Consider the following 13,980-nt stretch of genomic DNA (forward strand, 5'->3'; position numbering starts at 1 on the left):
ATCTCCTTGGGGCGGGGCCTTTGATAAGGTGCCCTGGGCCCCGCAGCTGCCACACGCAGACAAGGGCAATAAGGCCGAGTGGCCCCCTGCTGGCTCCCAGCTCCCTGCCCATGTCTGTGCACTGTCTAGACGGCCTCTTGCCCTCCTGGCCTTGTGCCACCCCTGGGCACGTGCCTGTGTCCTCAGTGTCGCTGGGCCCAGCCCTCACCTTCCTGATGTCCTCCAGACTCTCCCCGTTGACGACACCAGCAACCGAGGTAGCGGAGCCTGTCTCTCTGGCCGCAGAGCCCTTCTGGTCCAGCTGCTGCTGCTGCTGCCTCCGCTGGTACTTGAGCATCTCGGGGTTCTCGATGACGGCGGTGGAGAGCTGGGTCTCGGTCATGATGGCCAAACTCTTGCCGTAGGTGGACTGATGGATGCGGCTCTAGAGAAGGCAGAGAGAGGGAAGTGCAACAAACTGGCCAGGACACTGTCCACCAGTGGGCAAGCTGCGTGCTGGCCCCCGGCTCAGAGCGAGAGACCCCTGGGCAGGGTCCCGGAGCCCTGGACGCTGGCTCTCTTGAAACCTCCCACCCTGTTTGCCTGTTTAGATGACTCAGGAGAGGCCTTGTACCCTCCCTTGATGTTTACAGCCTTCAGGGATGAAAGTAGATGCGTAACCCTCAGGAAAACACCTACAGCAGGTCTGGTGCAGAACAAACAGCAACAAACATTTGCTGAACTGAAATTACGCATTCAAATTGCTAATGTAAGGCTATTAAATCACTCCAAGGACCCCAAACGCTTCTTGGGAATCAGACACTGAAACCCAGAGCTGCTTTCACTGCTCCAACTGCAGCCATCAGCCCCACGTGGCTGGAGGTCACCATGGGGGGCCGCTAACAGAGCCCCTGAGAGCAAGGAAAGGCCTGGCACACAGGCCTAGGGGAACCCTTCTCTGCCCGCATTGCCCCCAACACGTCCTGACCCTTCCGAGCAGGGCCAGTCCCACCTTCCCTGGTCTCGGCAGCCCTGTGCCACAAGCCAGGCTGTGTGAGGGCAGGGACGGTGGCCCCAGCACACTGGAGTGGCCAGTGTGACAAGGAGCAGACTTTCACATGGTGTGCTAATGACCAAAGCAGAGGTCAGTAGGACACCTGCCTCACAGGAAGGATGCTGGGCGGGCAGCTTTGGGGCCCACTCCGTAGGACCTGGAGTGCCTGCCTGTGGCCAAAACTCCCTCCCCGGCACCCCTGGAATCTCAAGGCAGGATTCGGAGTTCGGCCCTACTGTTCCTCAAATGCAGGGGCCCTGCCTGCATCCAAGATGGGTTACGACTCTCTAAGGAGAGGGGAGGTCACCTGACGACAGTGACCGGTGGAGGGAAGAGCTGGGGCTGCGGACACACTTGTCCCCCCACTGACAAGTGACCGTGGGTGCCAGGCCAGTCCACTGTGGTGAGCGAGGCCGACTCTGAAGCCCAAGGGGTAACATCGTAGTGGGGGTCCCCACAGAAGCCTAAGAGGGGTCTCCCAGCAGCAATGGCACCCTGAGGGGAGAGCTGCCGCCTGCCCTGGGCTCTCGGAGCCTCTTGCCCCCACATACTGGTGTGGGCCCACTTGCGGGAAGGCAGGCTCCTAGTCTGGGGCAGGGAAAGTAGTGCCTGTCACCAAGTCCCCGAGGATGAGCACTGGCCACCCTGTCCTGGGCAGAGCATGGCAGAGAGGAGGCCTGGCCCCAAGGCTGCGGATGGGCTCATGCTTCCACTCTCAGACCTCAGGGTCACATGCTATTCTCCTCAGTGAAACAGGACCAGTCCTGCCTGGAGGGGTTTTGTGTAATTTAAGTGAAGAAACGTGGCCCTGGTTCTGGCACACAGTAAGTGCTAGGAAAGGACTGCTAACATTGTTGTAACTGCTGACCCGAGGCCAGTACGTTAGCGAAGGACAATTGAGAAGGGACGTGAGCAGCCCTGGCAGCCACTCCCACTCTCCCAGCGTGAACACCTCCCAGGGTGGCTATCAGCTCAAGAGGAGATGCCCGGGTTTACTCAATTCTATTTTCCGCAAGATGTTACGGAAAAACCCAAAGGAATTTTTTGGCCAACCCAATAGAATGGATTTCTGACATGAATAGAGGTTCATTTTAAATTAAATCTCTCTTGTAGAGAAGACAAGGATTATAATATACAAGAGGCAAAGGACTAGGAATGCTTCAGGAAACAATGTGTCTGTGTAGGTCACAGGAGGAGGTCCCTCAGAGCCACCGTGGCCGTGCTCCTACCTTCTCTTCCTCGCTCAGGGGGTCTCCGAGCTCGTCCTGGGAGAAATCCAGGAACGCCACAGAGCCGTCCATGGAGCACACCAGGATGCCCAGCCCGTTCAGAGTCCTGGAAAAGATGGCCATCAGCAGCCAGGCGCAAGCCCTGCGGTGCTCGCCCGCCACGGAGTGGCCCAGGGGAGGCAGAGTCTGGGGAGAGGCCCCCACGCGCTCATGGGGAGGCGGAGGTTGGGGCGACAGTCCCATTCTACAGAGCTCTGGGCCCTTTAGTTCTCAGCACATGTACAGAGTATCTCTCACCCTGTGCTTTGTAAGAGTTTCATGTTCATTTATCTCATTTTTGAAAGCATTAAAAAACAACTGCGGGGGAGTGCACATTTAAATGAGGTCGCTGAGAAGCATGAAACAAGCGGCTTCCACAGCCGCACTACTCTGATTCACGCAGCGACAGAGCCAAGTGCAACCAGGATCATGCACTCTCCTTCCCAGACGAACACCAGTCTGTCTCAGCAGGGGTTTCCAGTAGGGCCAGGAGCACAGCACCCTGGGGTCTGTCCTGGCTGCGACACCTGGGATCCTGGCTGCCCAACCCTAATCACACCCAGGAGGCCTTGAGCTCCAACATGTGGCTCCTCCTTTCCTAGACCATGCCTCGAATCGAGAATCCATCTTACCAGGAAATGTCCATGATGGATTTGTCAAACAGCTCATGGATGACAACCAAAGGCCGTTTTAGACATGTGAGCTGAAAGGAAAGGGCGGCAAAGGTTAATGAATGAATGAGGCCCTCTGTGTCCACTCTGCTCAGCTGCCGCCACCAGATCCAGAAGGCTTGGTCTGAGCTGTGCTGACACGTAGGGTGTCTTCAGCTCTACTCAGACGGCCACCACCGAGACTCTGGAACCCACGCCCGCCAAAGACACGTGTGCCAGCATGGGGTCTGCCCCTTCGGGCCTGGCAGGGCAGACAGCTGTATACACACAAGACCAGCAATGGAGGAGGGGGTTCTAGAAGGCCTACTGAACAGGGATGCGATGCCAAGGCCTGGGCAGGGAATGCAGCAGCAAAGGCAGGTCCCAGGACAGGAAAACAGCCTCAGAGAGAACCTAGCACCCCTTCTCAAGGCACACGTTCAGGTGCATACACATACCCAAGGCTCCATGTGACTAGTGCCACACACCACACAGGTTCATGCTGCCCTGACCCAGGCCCCAGGGTAGCCACTATTAACACTCTTCCTCTCTTCCGTCTTGGACAAATATTTTATTCTTTAAAGTAAGGCACATGGTTGCCTGCTTTTTCATTTAATGCAGAATGAGTGTGTCATCAACATCCTGTGAAAACCTGTGTCTGGGGACCGTACCCGCCGCCTTCCCCACGTGCATGTGGGTCATCTGGTCCCCTCACGTGGCCGAGCACATGTCCACACTCCCACAGCAGCAGCAGGCATAGCTCTCACACACAGGCCCTGCCTGTCCTGCCCACTGGTCCTGGGCCCCTGGGTGGCGGGCTGGGGTGGGAACACGCCTTGAGGGCAGGAGGCGCTAAGACAGCCCTAGTCCTGAGGATGGGACTGGAATCTGAGCACCTGGAACCCATGAGAACCTTGCCCCATCCTAGTTCCACTCCCCAAAGAGAACCAGCCTGGCCTTCCTTCCACAGACATGCCTACAGACCCCCCAGAAACCTGGGACCTCTGTCAACACCTGACCCGTCAGTGATGTTTTGGTCAAAGTACCAGGGATGGAGCCCAGGCCCAGGGGAGCCCAGGAAGAATGTGCCTGAACCGCCTAGGACGCACGAGGTCCAGGGTCTGAAATGGGGTCACAGGATTGCTCTGTGAGAAGCAACTGTCCTAAATGCAGCCAAAGGATAACCTCCAAATCTAAAACTTCAAATCCACTCTGCTTATGGGGAAATCAATGATAAGGAATAAACTGTTGTTAACGCAACACACACAAAGCTCAACCACTTTACGCCAAGTGAAAAGAACACAAGATGCAAAAAAGTAAACACTGCACGACTCCATTCATATAAAGTCCAGAAACAGGCAAAGCTCATCCATGTGACAGACATCCTTAGTGCTGCTGCCCTGGCTGAGGGGGCGCTGGGGGCAGGGTCCTGACAGGGAAGGGGCAGGGAGCGTTCCAGGGCAATAGTTACACGGAAGTAAACACGTCTGACGACAGATGTACTGAGCTGTGTACTTCAGGTAGATCCACTATGGAGATTCTATATCTACACAAAGTTCTTTTAAAGGAAAGCCAACACAATATGCCAACCGTGGCCCTGACTACTGAAGGTATGATCTGGGTCTGGACACAAGAGCTGCTCTGGCTGGGTGGCAGGGTGGCCTCTCCTGGCCAGGCCCAGGTTCAGGGCAGAAACACTCACTGAGCACCACCAGAAGTGGGGGGTCTCTCCTCTTTCAGGCACCCCCTCCCCGCAGAGCAGCGAGCTCACAGTAGGGCTCACCCAGACAGAGAGCGAGCGGTCCTTGCTGCCGACAGCACAGCAGCAGTACGGGCAACTGGGCTTCGCAGAGCTCCCGTTCTTCTGCTTCTTCTTGAAGATTTTTGGGTTGAATTTCTAAAACCAAGTAACAAGGGTTAATTAGTAATTAATCAAGCATCAAGCACGCACCCTACGCCAAATATGAGACATACCAGGATCCCAGCCTAGCAAGTGTCCCCCAGCCCCGGGCACCGGCATGCGTCATTGCGCTTTCACAGCTACCCAGCAGGCCTTGTGCTGAGGATGACACGTGTCCTAATCAAAGTCTGGTTCTGGTGACATTCATCACATTAAATAAAATACTAACTTCATATTCATCACGTCCACTTGCCAATAAAGCACATGGGTATGTATTCTATTTTGTATAACTAGTTTAAAATATTGAAACATTAAGTATTTAAAATGAAACAAGAACCTAGCAACGTGTGCTGAATCTCAGAGGCCACCATCTCAGTCCAACACATGACCCAGGACGGGGGAGCACGGCACTGCCCAGGTTCTGAGGGTCCCACTTAGGGCGGCGCTGATGGCCGGCCAACCTGAGGCCAAGTGGACTCACCACGACAGTCACAGCTTTCCGGTGCCCGACAAAATCCATGTTGGTCTTCCAGCCCTCCCGTTCGATGATCTGGGCGGTGGGGCCGGAATTGTTCATGGCGTGGGCAGACACCAGGTAGTGCCCGTCAGGGGACCAGCTGAGCCGCAACACGTGGGTCGTCCCTCCACACTGCAAGAAACGTCTGTGCTCGAAAGGAGCCCAAGGCCAACTCTGTGACCAAAATTGGCCCCAGAAATCAAACTGAGCTCTGATGTACAAATTCACGATGGTGGAGCACGCCCAAGCTGCTGGCTACAGGGCCAGTTTGACTCCAGTCTCTCTGGGTGAGCTGACAGCGGGGCCGTCAGGAGACCGGTAGGGGCGCCATTCTACCCTCCCCCACTGCACGGCGGCACAGGCTGAGGGGATGGCTGGACGGCCACCTCTTTCCACTGTCAACCCTATCTGGGCCAAATCTATCTGACCACAGACCCCTTCTCCTTCCTACCCAGCACTGGGGAACCCCACAGGAGGTTTGCAGACCACGTGTTGCTGCGGAGAAAGAGCACTGCTGACCCTCGGAAGCCTGGTCACAAGCCTCTCTCTACACTGCAGACGGTGACCACCAGGCCCCACCTGCTCTCTGAATCCTGTCTCCTCGCCCAAAGCCTGGTGACGCCACCAGCCAAGGAGAAGAGGTTTGTAAAGTCCATAGAAACCATAAATGGCACAAGAGAAAGGCACTGTTCCCCTGACCCAGGCAGAGGCAGGGCACCTCTTCACACCATGCCTCCTGCAAAGTGAGATGACATTGGCTAAAAGCCAGCCCCTGAAGGTCAAGGTCAGTCCAGGGCAGTCCGAAAGGCTTAGGGGTTAAGATCCAGGCTGCGCAGGCCTTGGGGAAGGCAGGACAGGGCAGGGCCCGAGCGCAGCATGGGGACACACCTGCCTCCACTGCCAGCCAGGTCCAAGCCAAGGCAGGACAGCCCCCGCAGAGGCAGAAGAGTGCTGCCAGCTCCTGCAGGATTCCAAACATTCCTGTCCTGCCCTTCCCCCCGCCCCGCAGCCGCCCCAGGAGCCCAGTGGCTCTCCACAAAGCCTGCAGCCCATGTCCTCTCACACTAGGTGGCTGCCAAGGAGGGCAGAACTAAGTGAGGTAAGGACCAGGCTCATGGATCCAGTTCAGGAACTTCTGTGGGTTGGGGGACAGCTGAACATGTGATACCCACTTTTCTCCACAGCCAGCCCTGACCAGTGGGCAGGTGTCTATTCTTCCTGCAAAACTTCGTACTCAGGTCCCTTCCTCCAAGAAGCCCTCTCTGACGTGACCACCACCTACCCCCAGCCATTTCTGCCCACTCTGGATAACTCCATCTCAATCCACGTTCATTTCCTGTACTCAGGACAGCCGTACACACAGGAGGCACTCAAGAAATGTCCACTGAATAGTGGCGACCTTGAGCTCTGGTCCCACGTGAAATCAGAACTCAAATGAGGGAAGAGATGGTAAAATACTACACAAGCCAGTGCAGTCCAAGCTCCAGATGTTTTGCAAACTGGACTGTTAACGCCTTCCACAGGAGCCGGCTGGCCTGCAGAGCGAAGGTCAGTAAGCACGGCCCAGCGCCCTCAGGAAGACACAAGAGCCTCCTCCACCCTCTACGTCCCCCACACCCCAAGGGGCAGTGTGCTGTAAACTCTTCAGCTTTAACACCTACAAGCCTTTTCACTACAAAGGTGGATGTTTAATAGCTTCTGAGAAGTGAATGATTTTCATCACCTGACTCTGGGCTCCCCGACCACGTCTGGACCCCAGGCAGCCCCTGCTCCGTGTGGGAGGCAGGGGGCGGGGGTGGGGGACCTGCCGGGCCTCTTACCTCATCGAAAGGCTTGGTGATGCTGGTCTCTAACTGCCAGTCCAGCGTCCTCCACACCTTCAGGCTGCGGTCGTCGGCTTGAGAGGCAATGTATTTACCAACAGGGTCCCAAGTCAGGCCCTTCACCAGGCCAGAATGGCCTCTCAGAGTAGCTAGGATTTCTGTGAGGACAAATAAGTGAGGTTGGAAAGGCATTACCAAGGGGAAAACAGTGACTCTGTCTAGAAACGGGCCACGGGTCGGCCGGCCAACAGAAGGGGCTTCAGGAGTTGCCCTGGCCAGCCCCACCCCTGGGCACAAGCAGAAGAGTCTGTTCTCACCCAAGAGGTGGGCACCACCCATTTCCCTCCAGCCAAGCTGACACGTATGGGTTGAGGCTGCACATGCCCTCAGAGGGGCAGGCAGCCAGGGCCAGAGCTGAAAGGCGCCACGTCACCTTGCCGGCAGCCGCAGCCCTGCCCATGATTTCTTTTCCAGACAGGAGCCCGTGCCCATCCGAGCCCTCCTGATGTGACCCTCCTTGGGGGACCGGGCCTGCGCTGAGTGAGTCCTCTGCTCGTCATCACTGAGGACAAAGGGGAGGGAGTTTGGACCCCAGAGAGCTGTAAGCTGAATGACACCCCAGCCACGGTGGCTGGGCCGAGTCCCCAAACACGGTGGAAGCTTATGAAGAGAGCAAGTGACCGGGACCCGAGCCTATGAGAAGAACACGCTCCTGTCACCAGGCAGGGACTAGAAGCATCTCACTGGCTGCAAACCGCAGTGCCATCCCAGGCTCTGCCATCGGTAGGGACTTCAAACACGTTAACAGAAAAACTGATCTGCAAAACTGGATCTATTAGCCTGCTCATGCTCGAGGGCATCACAGAGGAGACGGCTACTGGGCTGAGGCCAGAGCCCAGAGTGGGAGGGCGCACCCTCAAGGGCAGCTGGCTGGGCTCCCAGTGCCAGGGGTCCATCCGCACAGCCTGCAGCAGGGACACCCATGCCGGCACTTGGTTACTATTATTTTTCTTTAATGTAAACTTCTCTTTAAACCTTAAATGTGATTGATAAAGACCTGAGTTACTGACAAGACAGGCTGGCTGCCACCAGCCGAGGAGACCCAGCCCACCCGTTCCAGACACCGCCGGGCAGCCCCACGGAAAGGCCGCCCGGGCACAGGTGCGGACCTGGGAACTTCACTGCGTTCCAGATGACCACGGTGTTGTCCACACTGCACGAGGCCAGCCAGGCGTCATGGGGGGACCACGCTACGTCCATCACATCTGGAAGACAATGGCCAATGGTGAGTCTCTTACCTGGTGGTGGATATGGACACGGCGCAGCTCCACCCTGCCAGCTGGCCAGTCAGCAGCCCCCTGGCGTTCTCACACCTGAGGAGACTTGACCTGAGACCATCATAACTAGACTTTTCCAAACCAACCTGAAGAACTTCCCCACTAAGGTTCTGCAATCAGTCCTAAGATCTGAAGCATCTAACGGCCCCACCCGACTCCCTTCTGACAAAGCACTGAGGGCCTGGCCAAGAGTGTGGCACTCGTGCCACTGCCTGGCTGGGTCTGCAGCCCTTGGGCCGGCTGAGCCACCTTCTCCAACCCTAACCCGGCCTCATCAGAGCGCGGCGTGACAGCCAAGGTCTCCCTGGTTTCTCCAACCTCAGTGCCTGATGCGGCACCGGGAGTGCGGAGGGACGGCTGGTGAGGTGAACAAACAGAGAGAGAAGCCAGTCAGGAGCCATCTAGTCCTTTGCTCACAGGATGATTTAAATCTTCAGAGTCAGCTCGACAAGACGGCCCACGCGGGCAGCACCGTGATCTCCCGTGTGTGCGCCAGTGCTGAGCACGAGCCCGGGCCCCGCTGTCCTGCTCCGCGTTGCGTGGCTGAGGGCACTCGAGACCCGGAACAGACCTAACTCAGCAGTGGACTTGGACCAGGTTCCAGTTCCTCATGCCCATAAGCACACGTGCCCACGTCATTCTGCACACCCCGGGGCGTTTGTTTGAGACGGATGCCGCACCGTGGGAACCTGGGCGGAGCACCTGGGCATTTTCATGAGTCTGGATTCTTCACATTTCTACTAGCAGAATGTCCTTTTCAAAAGTCCCTTTTTAGCTTGAGGATTATGATTTTTTTCCCTTCTAACTTACTGAGTACATTTTTATGTTTGAAGTTCCACTTTAATTCGCAAAATGAAGACTGTGCACATTGGTGTGTCTGAAGCTGTCTTCAGGGACTCCTCTGTTCCTACCCCGTCTGTTGGGAGGTGATTTGTGCTGGCGGGTCTAACGAGAATGCAGTGTCTGCTAAAGGAGGCACAGGAACCTCTTCTGGGGCTCAGAGCGTGGGTGGGATTGGGGGGCAGCCGTGCAAACCACAGACCCCCCTGTACTTCCTGAGTCCTAGAGCAGAGACATGCTCACCTGAGACTCCAGAAAGGAGACCGGTTTTCTTAGCAATTTCCATGGACTATGGACAATACAGACCTTAGCTGCAAATTCCATCAGTTTACCTTCCTATGCTGTAGAAGGTTTATGTAGTAAAGTCAGTTTTTCTCCTTTGTTGTATTTTTAAAAATGATTTCTCTTATTGCTTGTTAACTTTGAAAAAATATTCCCTCTGCTGGAGGTCTAATAAATATTCAATTCCGTTTTCTCTTGCTTTATTTAGAACGTTTCTTTAATACCTGGAATTTATCATGCTGTCTTTAGCTAAGGCTCTACATTACCTTCCTTTCACCCACGAACTACTGAATGGCTGGTTACCCCGCCATGTGTGGGGAATGAATCCTGCCTTCTGTTATCGGTCATAGGTGCCGCCTTCACAACACACCAAGCTGTCAGGAGCACTGTAGCCTCCTTCAACGTTGTTAACTTTGTTTGAATGAGTTCTCCCACGTCCTGAGTCATCCTTCCAGACACCCTTTGGAGTCACTGCTGAGTTCTGCAGTAAATCCACACATGTGACATGACTTCCTCCCCAAACCCCAGTTTTGGAGCTTCTGTCTTCAGACCATACAACGCCCTTTCCTTCTTGCCACAGCTCTACACACACCTGAGACCCTCCCTGTCCTTGAAGATGTAAGTTTCTGGTCACTGTCATTCCCGTCATCTCTCCAACATCATTCTTGGTGATTCCAAGAGGATGATTTTTCTAACACCCTTAAAGTCCTCCACCTACTCCAATGACCTTGGCTTCTGGCCTCAGCCATAGTTCCCACAGTCATGCCTAGAGACCCTCCCTGACAGAGCACTGCGACCCCTCCCTGGTCTTACTGCCCCCCTCCCCGCCGCCACGTCCCCCGCTCACTCTCCGATGGGTCTTCCAGCCGCTATAGCCCTTCCGTCTCCTCAGCGGGCCTGGAGTCCATCCTCCCCTCAGCTCTTCTGCTGTCTTTCTTTGCAGGCGCCTGACAAGACCAGCTGGGTTCCGTCCAGCTCTCTCCCCCGGTCTTTCCTGAGCGCCCGCCAATTAGGCCTTTACCCGGCTTCACCAACAGGAACCACGCTTGCCAAGGCCACCGGCGGCTTCCATGCCATCCAGTCCAGCGGCCGATCCTCGGTGCTCACTCGACCGTGAGGCAACGTGGGGCACGCTGCTTGCTCTTGCCTCCTTCAAACGTTCTCTCCACCACCTTCACTGGCTCCCCGGCTCAGCCGCACCCCAGGCTCCTCCCCTGTGCTCCAGGCTCACCCCCCAACAGCCAGCCCGCAGGTCCACTCACCCTGCTGCCAGGCACTGCGGACCCAACAATGTCCACTCGCCCCCACACCCCCTCCCACCTCAAGTGAGGAACCTGCATCCCTCCCGCTGCTCAGGCCACAGTCTGGGAAGCCGTCCCACCTCCTCTGGGGCCTCACCTCACTTCCCACCCTAGGGAGTCTGTGTGACCACCTGCCCTGACTTCCACCATGACGACCCACGGCCCCCGACAGGCTCTCACCTAGATCACATCACTGGTCTCCCCAGTGCGGCCTCGGCCCCCCACCATATGGGCTCCATACTGCTGCCCAGGCCTCCACACTGCTCTGCCTCACTCAGACGAGAGCCCCTCCCGGCCCCCTCCCCTCTGCATTCCCCCCCCGCCCTGGTCCCAAGCCCACGTCTACACTCCATCTGCTGCCCCAGTTGCTCCCTCCACCTGGATAGCTCTCTGCAGGTCCACACGGTTGTCCCCTCATCGCCATCTGCTCAACCCCTGGACGCCACCTTCTCAGTAAGACCCTCCTTGGGAATCTGAGTAAAACTGCACTTATCTCTTTCTATCATTAGATATTCCAATTGGCTATGACTAGTGAAAGACAGATAATTAAACATCTTCTTATATGAAGCCAATTCAATGACTTATTTTTATTAGTCTGAAGTGCTTTTCAATGCTTTATAAGTCCTAAAAGCTTTATTCCTCATATCATCTCATTTTACTATTGTTTTCCAGTTTGTCAACCTACTTCTTTTTCTTTTCTCTCTTTTTTTGGCCGCGCCACATGGCTTGTGGGATCCTTGTTCTCTGACCAGGGATTCAACCTGGGCCCCGGCAGTGAGAGTGCCGAGTCCTAACCACTGGACCGCCAGGGAATTCCCTGTCTACCTTCTTCAGATTCTGCTTAACTGTACTGCAGAAATTCCAAAATAACAAATGCGGTGATAGCACCCATGTTTGTCTTTTCTCAGTATCAACGGGAACAAGGCTCAACTGTGAACTATAATATGTGCGCATGGTTTAAAAGACACAGGGCTCTATCATGGTAGGGAAACAGCTTTCTATGGCCATTAAAGAAAACTATTTTTATTAGCAACTGATGGTGCTACCAGGACCACTGCAAAAGGAGTGGCAGGTATCCCCACTGAAGGTGGGCATCCCTACCTGCCTGGTCGAGGAGAGCCCTGCGGTGGTGGGCCAGGAGGGAGGGCGAGGTTATGGCTCAGTCCAAGTCTCAGGTTAGGGGCCCCATGAAAGTCGTCACTCAGGCCCCACCCCACTTGGATAACCTCATGGATACCTTGTCCAAGTTCCAGAGAAGCCCAACTAGACTCCACTGTGAGCACCTGCCAGCAAGTTAGGGTAAGTTACAAATTTTTACTGTTATCAAAGGTAACACAATGTTACACTATCAGCTTTCAAAGATGTGGACTCAATTTGTGGTCTCTAAGAGGTGGGTCTGTTCACCTTTAAAGTGTCATCTGCAGAGTGGGTGTTGAGCACAGACTGGACCATAGCTGATTCTCTCCTGCCCCATCTCCGCCCCCCCAGCCCCCGAGTGGCAGGCTCAATTCCAACCAGCTCGGGACACCCCCCAAACCCAGCACATCCTGCACTGAACTGGCATCCGGCCCCATAAACCCATGGTCGTATGGTCTCAGCAGAGGATACCGCTGGCTCCCCAGGCACCCAGCTAGGGGTCTCCCTCATGCCTCCCTTTGCTCAGCCCTTCAAAGTCCCCAGGTCAATCTCTTCCTCTCTCTCAATGATCACAGGCCTAGTTTGGGCCCTTGCAGTTTTCATCTGAACCCCTGAAACTGCCTTGTTTTCCATAGGGCTGTCAGATGATCCCCCTCTCAGGCCTCCACGACAAAGGGCACCCTCATTAGCAGGAGCACAAGCCTTCCATGACCTGCCCTCACACACTTAGCCAGCCCCACCCCGCGCCGCTTGCTGCCGTGCAGTACACGTCCAGCGGGGTTACATGCTGCCAGCTCACCACTGGCACCAAGCCTTTCTGGCTTCTGCTGGCCCCTGCCTGGCACACCCTCCCAGCTATTCCCGGCTAGACCGCAGGTTCTCTGAGGAAGACTGAATTGCACTGACTCTGGTATCCCTGGCATCTGACCAAGTGCTGTCAACTTCAGTCCAAATCTGAAAAATGAGTTTCTTTCCATACCAAGCCTATTTAAAACACTTTGCAAACACTCTCAAAGTCAAGTAAAAAGCTTTCCAGTGGGCCCCCGTGTGCGGGTTTCTGTGGAATAAAGAAAGTGCGCTTACGGACTTAGCGATCCACTGATGGAGGTAGTGACTCAGTTCCCAGGATAAACAGCGGAACGTGGGGAGTTCTACATTAAAGATATAAACATACAGCCCATGAGGGCAGGAGTGGGGACACTGACGCAGCTGGAGGCAGGCAGCGGGGAGGGGAGGGGTGGCCCAGACACAGGGCTGCTCTAAGGACCCACAGTCCACAGGGGCCGTGGAGGTGCCGCTGCTGCTCTCGGCCACCGCCGGGGCGCCCACCCCATGGGCAGCCCACTCACCGCCTGAGTGACTCCGCAGGATGGAGACACATCGCCACTGCTCCACGTTGGCAAGCTTGCCACTGGAGCCGAACACGGTGCTGGGGCCGATGTACCTGTGTGAGAGAGGAGTCAGAAGGGCACCCGGGGACTTCCGGGCAACGCAGAGACAAAGCAGACAGACAGCGGCTGGCGAGTGCCAAACGGGTGAACAATGGGGGCTGACTGGGCAAATTATGATCTGTTCACTGGATGGAACGCTACACGGCCTACACCAATCTTGGGAAAACGTCCATGGGATAGAATTAAGTGAAGGCAACAGGTCCCAGAATGTCATATACAACACGATACCATACATCACCTATGCTGGAAAATGGACCAGAAAGACACACGTGAAAAATACAAAAATATTAACTGTGGCTTCCTTTAGATGGTGGGATTATGATTTTTTTCTCTTCAATTTTCCAAACTGTATACTAAATACGTTATTTATGTTGGCTAAAGCAGCAGAAGCAACACTATTTTTCAAGCCCTCCTGTAAGGACTTGAACGCCTCTGCCTGAA

At 55.4% G+C, this 13,980-nt stretch overlaps 1 protein-coding gene across 3 annotated transcripts in view; it reads right to left on the bottom strand.

Annotated features, from left to right (window-relative positions):
- HIRA (histone cell cycle regulator) overlaps window positions 1–13,980 on the bottom strand; it is a 73,986-nt gene that overhangs the window by 40,244 nt on the left and 19,762 nt on the right. For 2 of the 3 annotated variants that reach the window (XM_082667812.1, XM_082667813.1), the window contains exons 5-12: window positions 13,438–13,532; window positions 8,361–8,456; window positions 7,189–7,349; window positions 5,333–5,500; window positions 4,735–4,848; window positions 2,934–3,004; window positions 2,263–2,368; window positions 209–424 (exon numbers count right to left, since the gene is read on the bottom strand). In XM_082667812.1, coding sequence (XP_082523938.1) covers window positions 209–424; window positions 2,263–2,368; window positions 2,934–3,004; window positions 4,735–4,848; window positions 5,333–5,500; window positions 7,189–7,349; window positions 8,361–8,456; window positions 13,438–13,532 — 1,027 coding nt within the window. Of the gene's footprint in view, window positions 1–208; window positions 425–2,262; window positions 2,369–2,933; window positions 3,005–4,734; window positions 4,849–5,332; window positions 5,501–7,188; window positions 7,350–8,360; window positions 8,457–13,171; window positions 13,240–13,437; window positions 13,533–13,980 lie in introns of those variants that run through there. The other variant, XM_082667814.1, reaches the window with a different exon arrangement.

Source organism: Grampus griseus, assembly GCF_964374135.1.
Source record: "Grampus griseus genome assembly, chromosome: 12".
Lineage (NCBI taxonomy): Eukaryota > Metazoa > Chordata > Mammalia > Artiodactyla > Delphinidae > Grampus > Grampus griseus.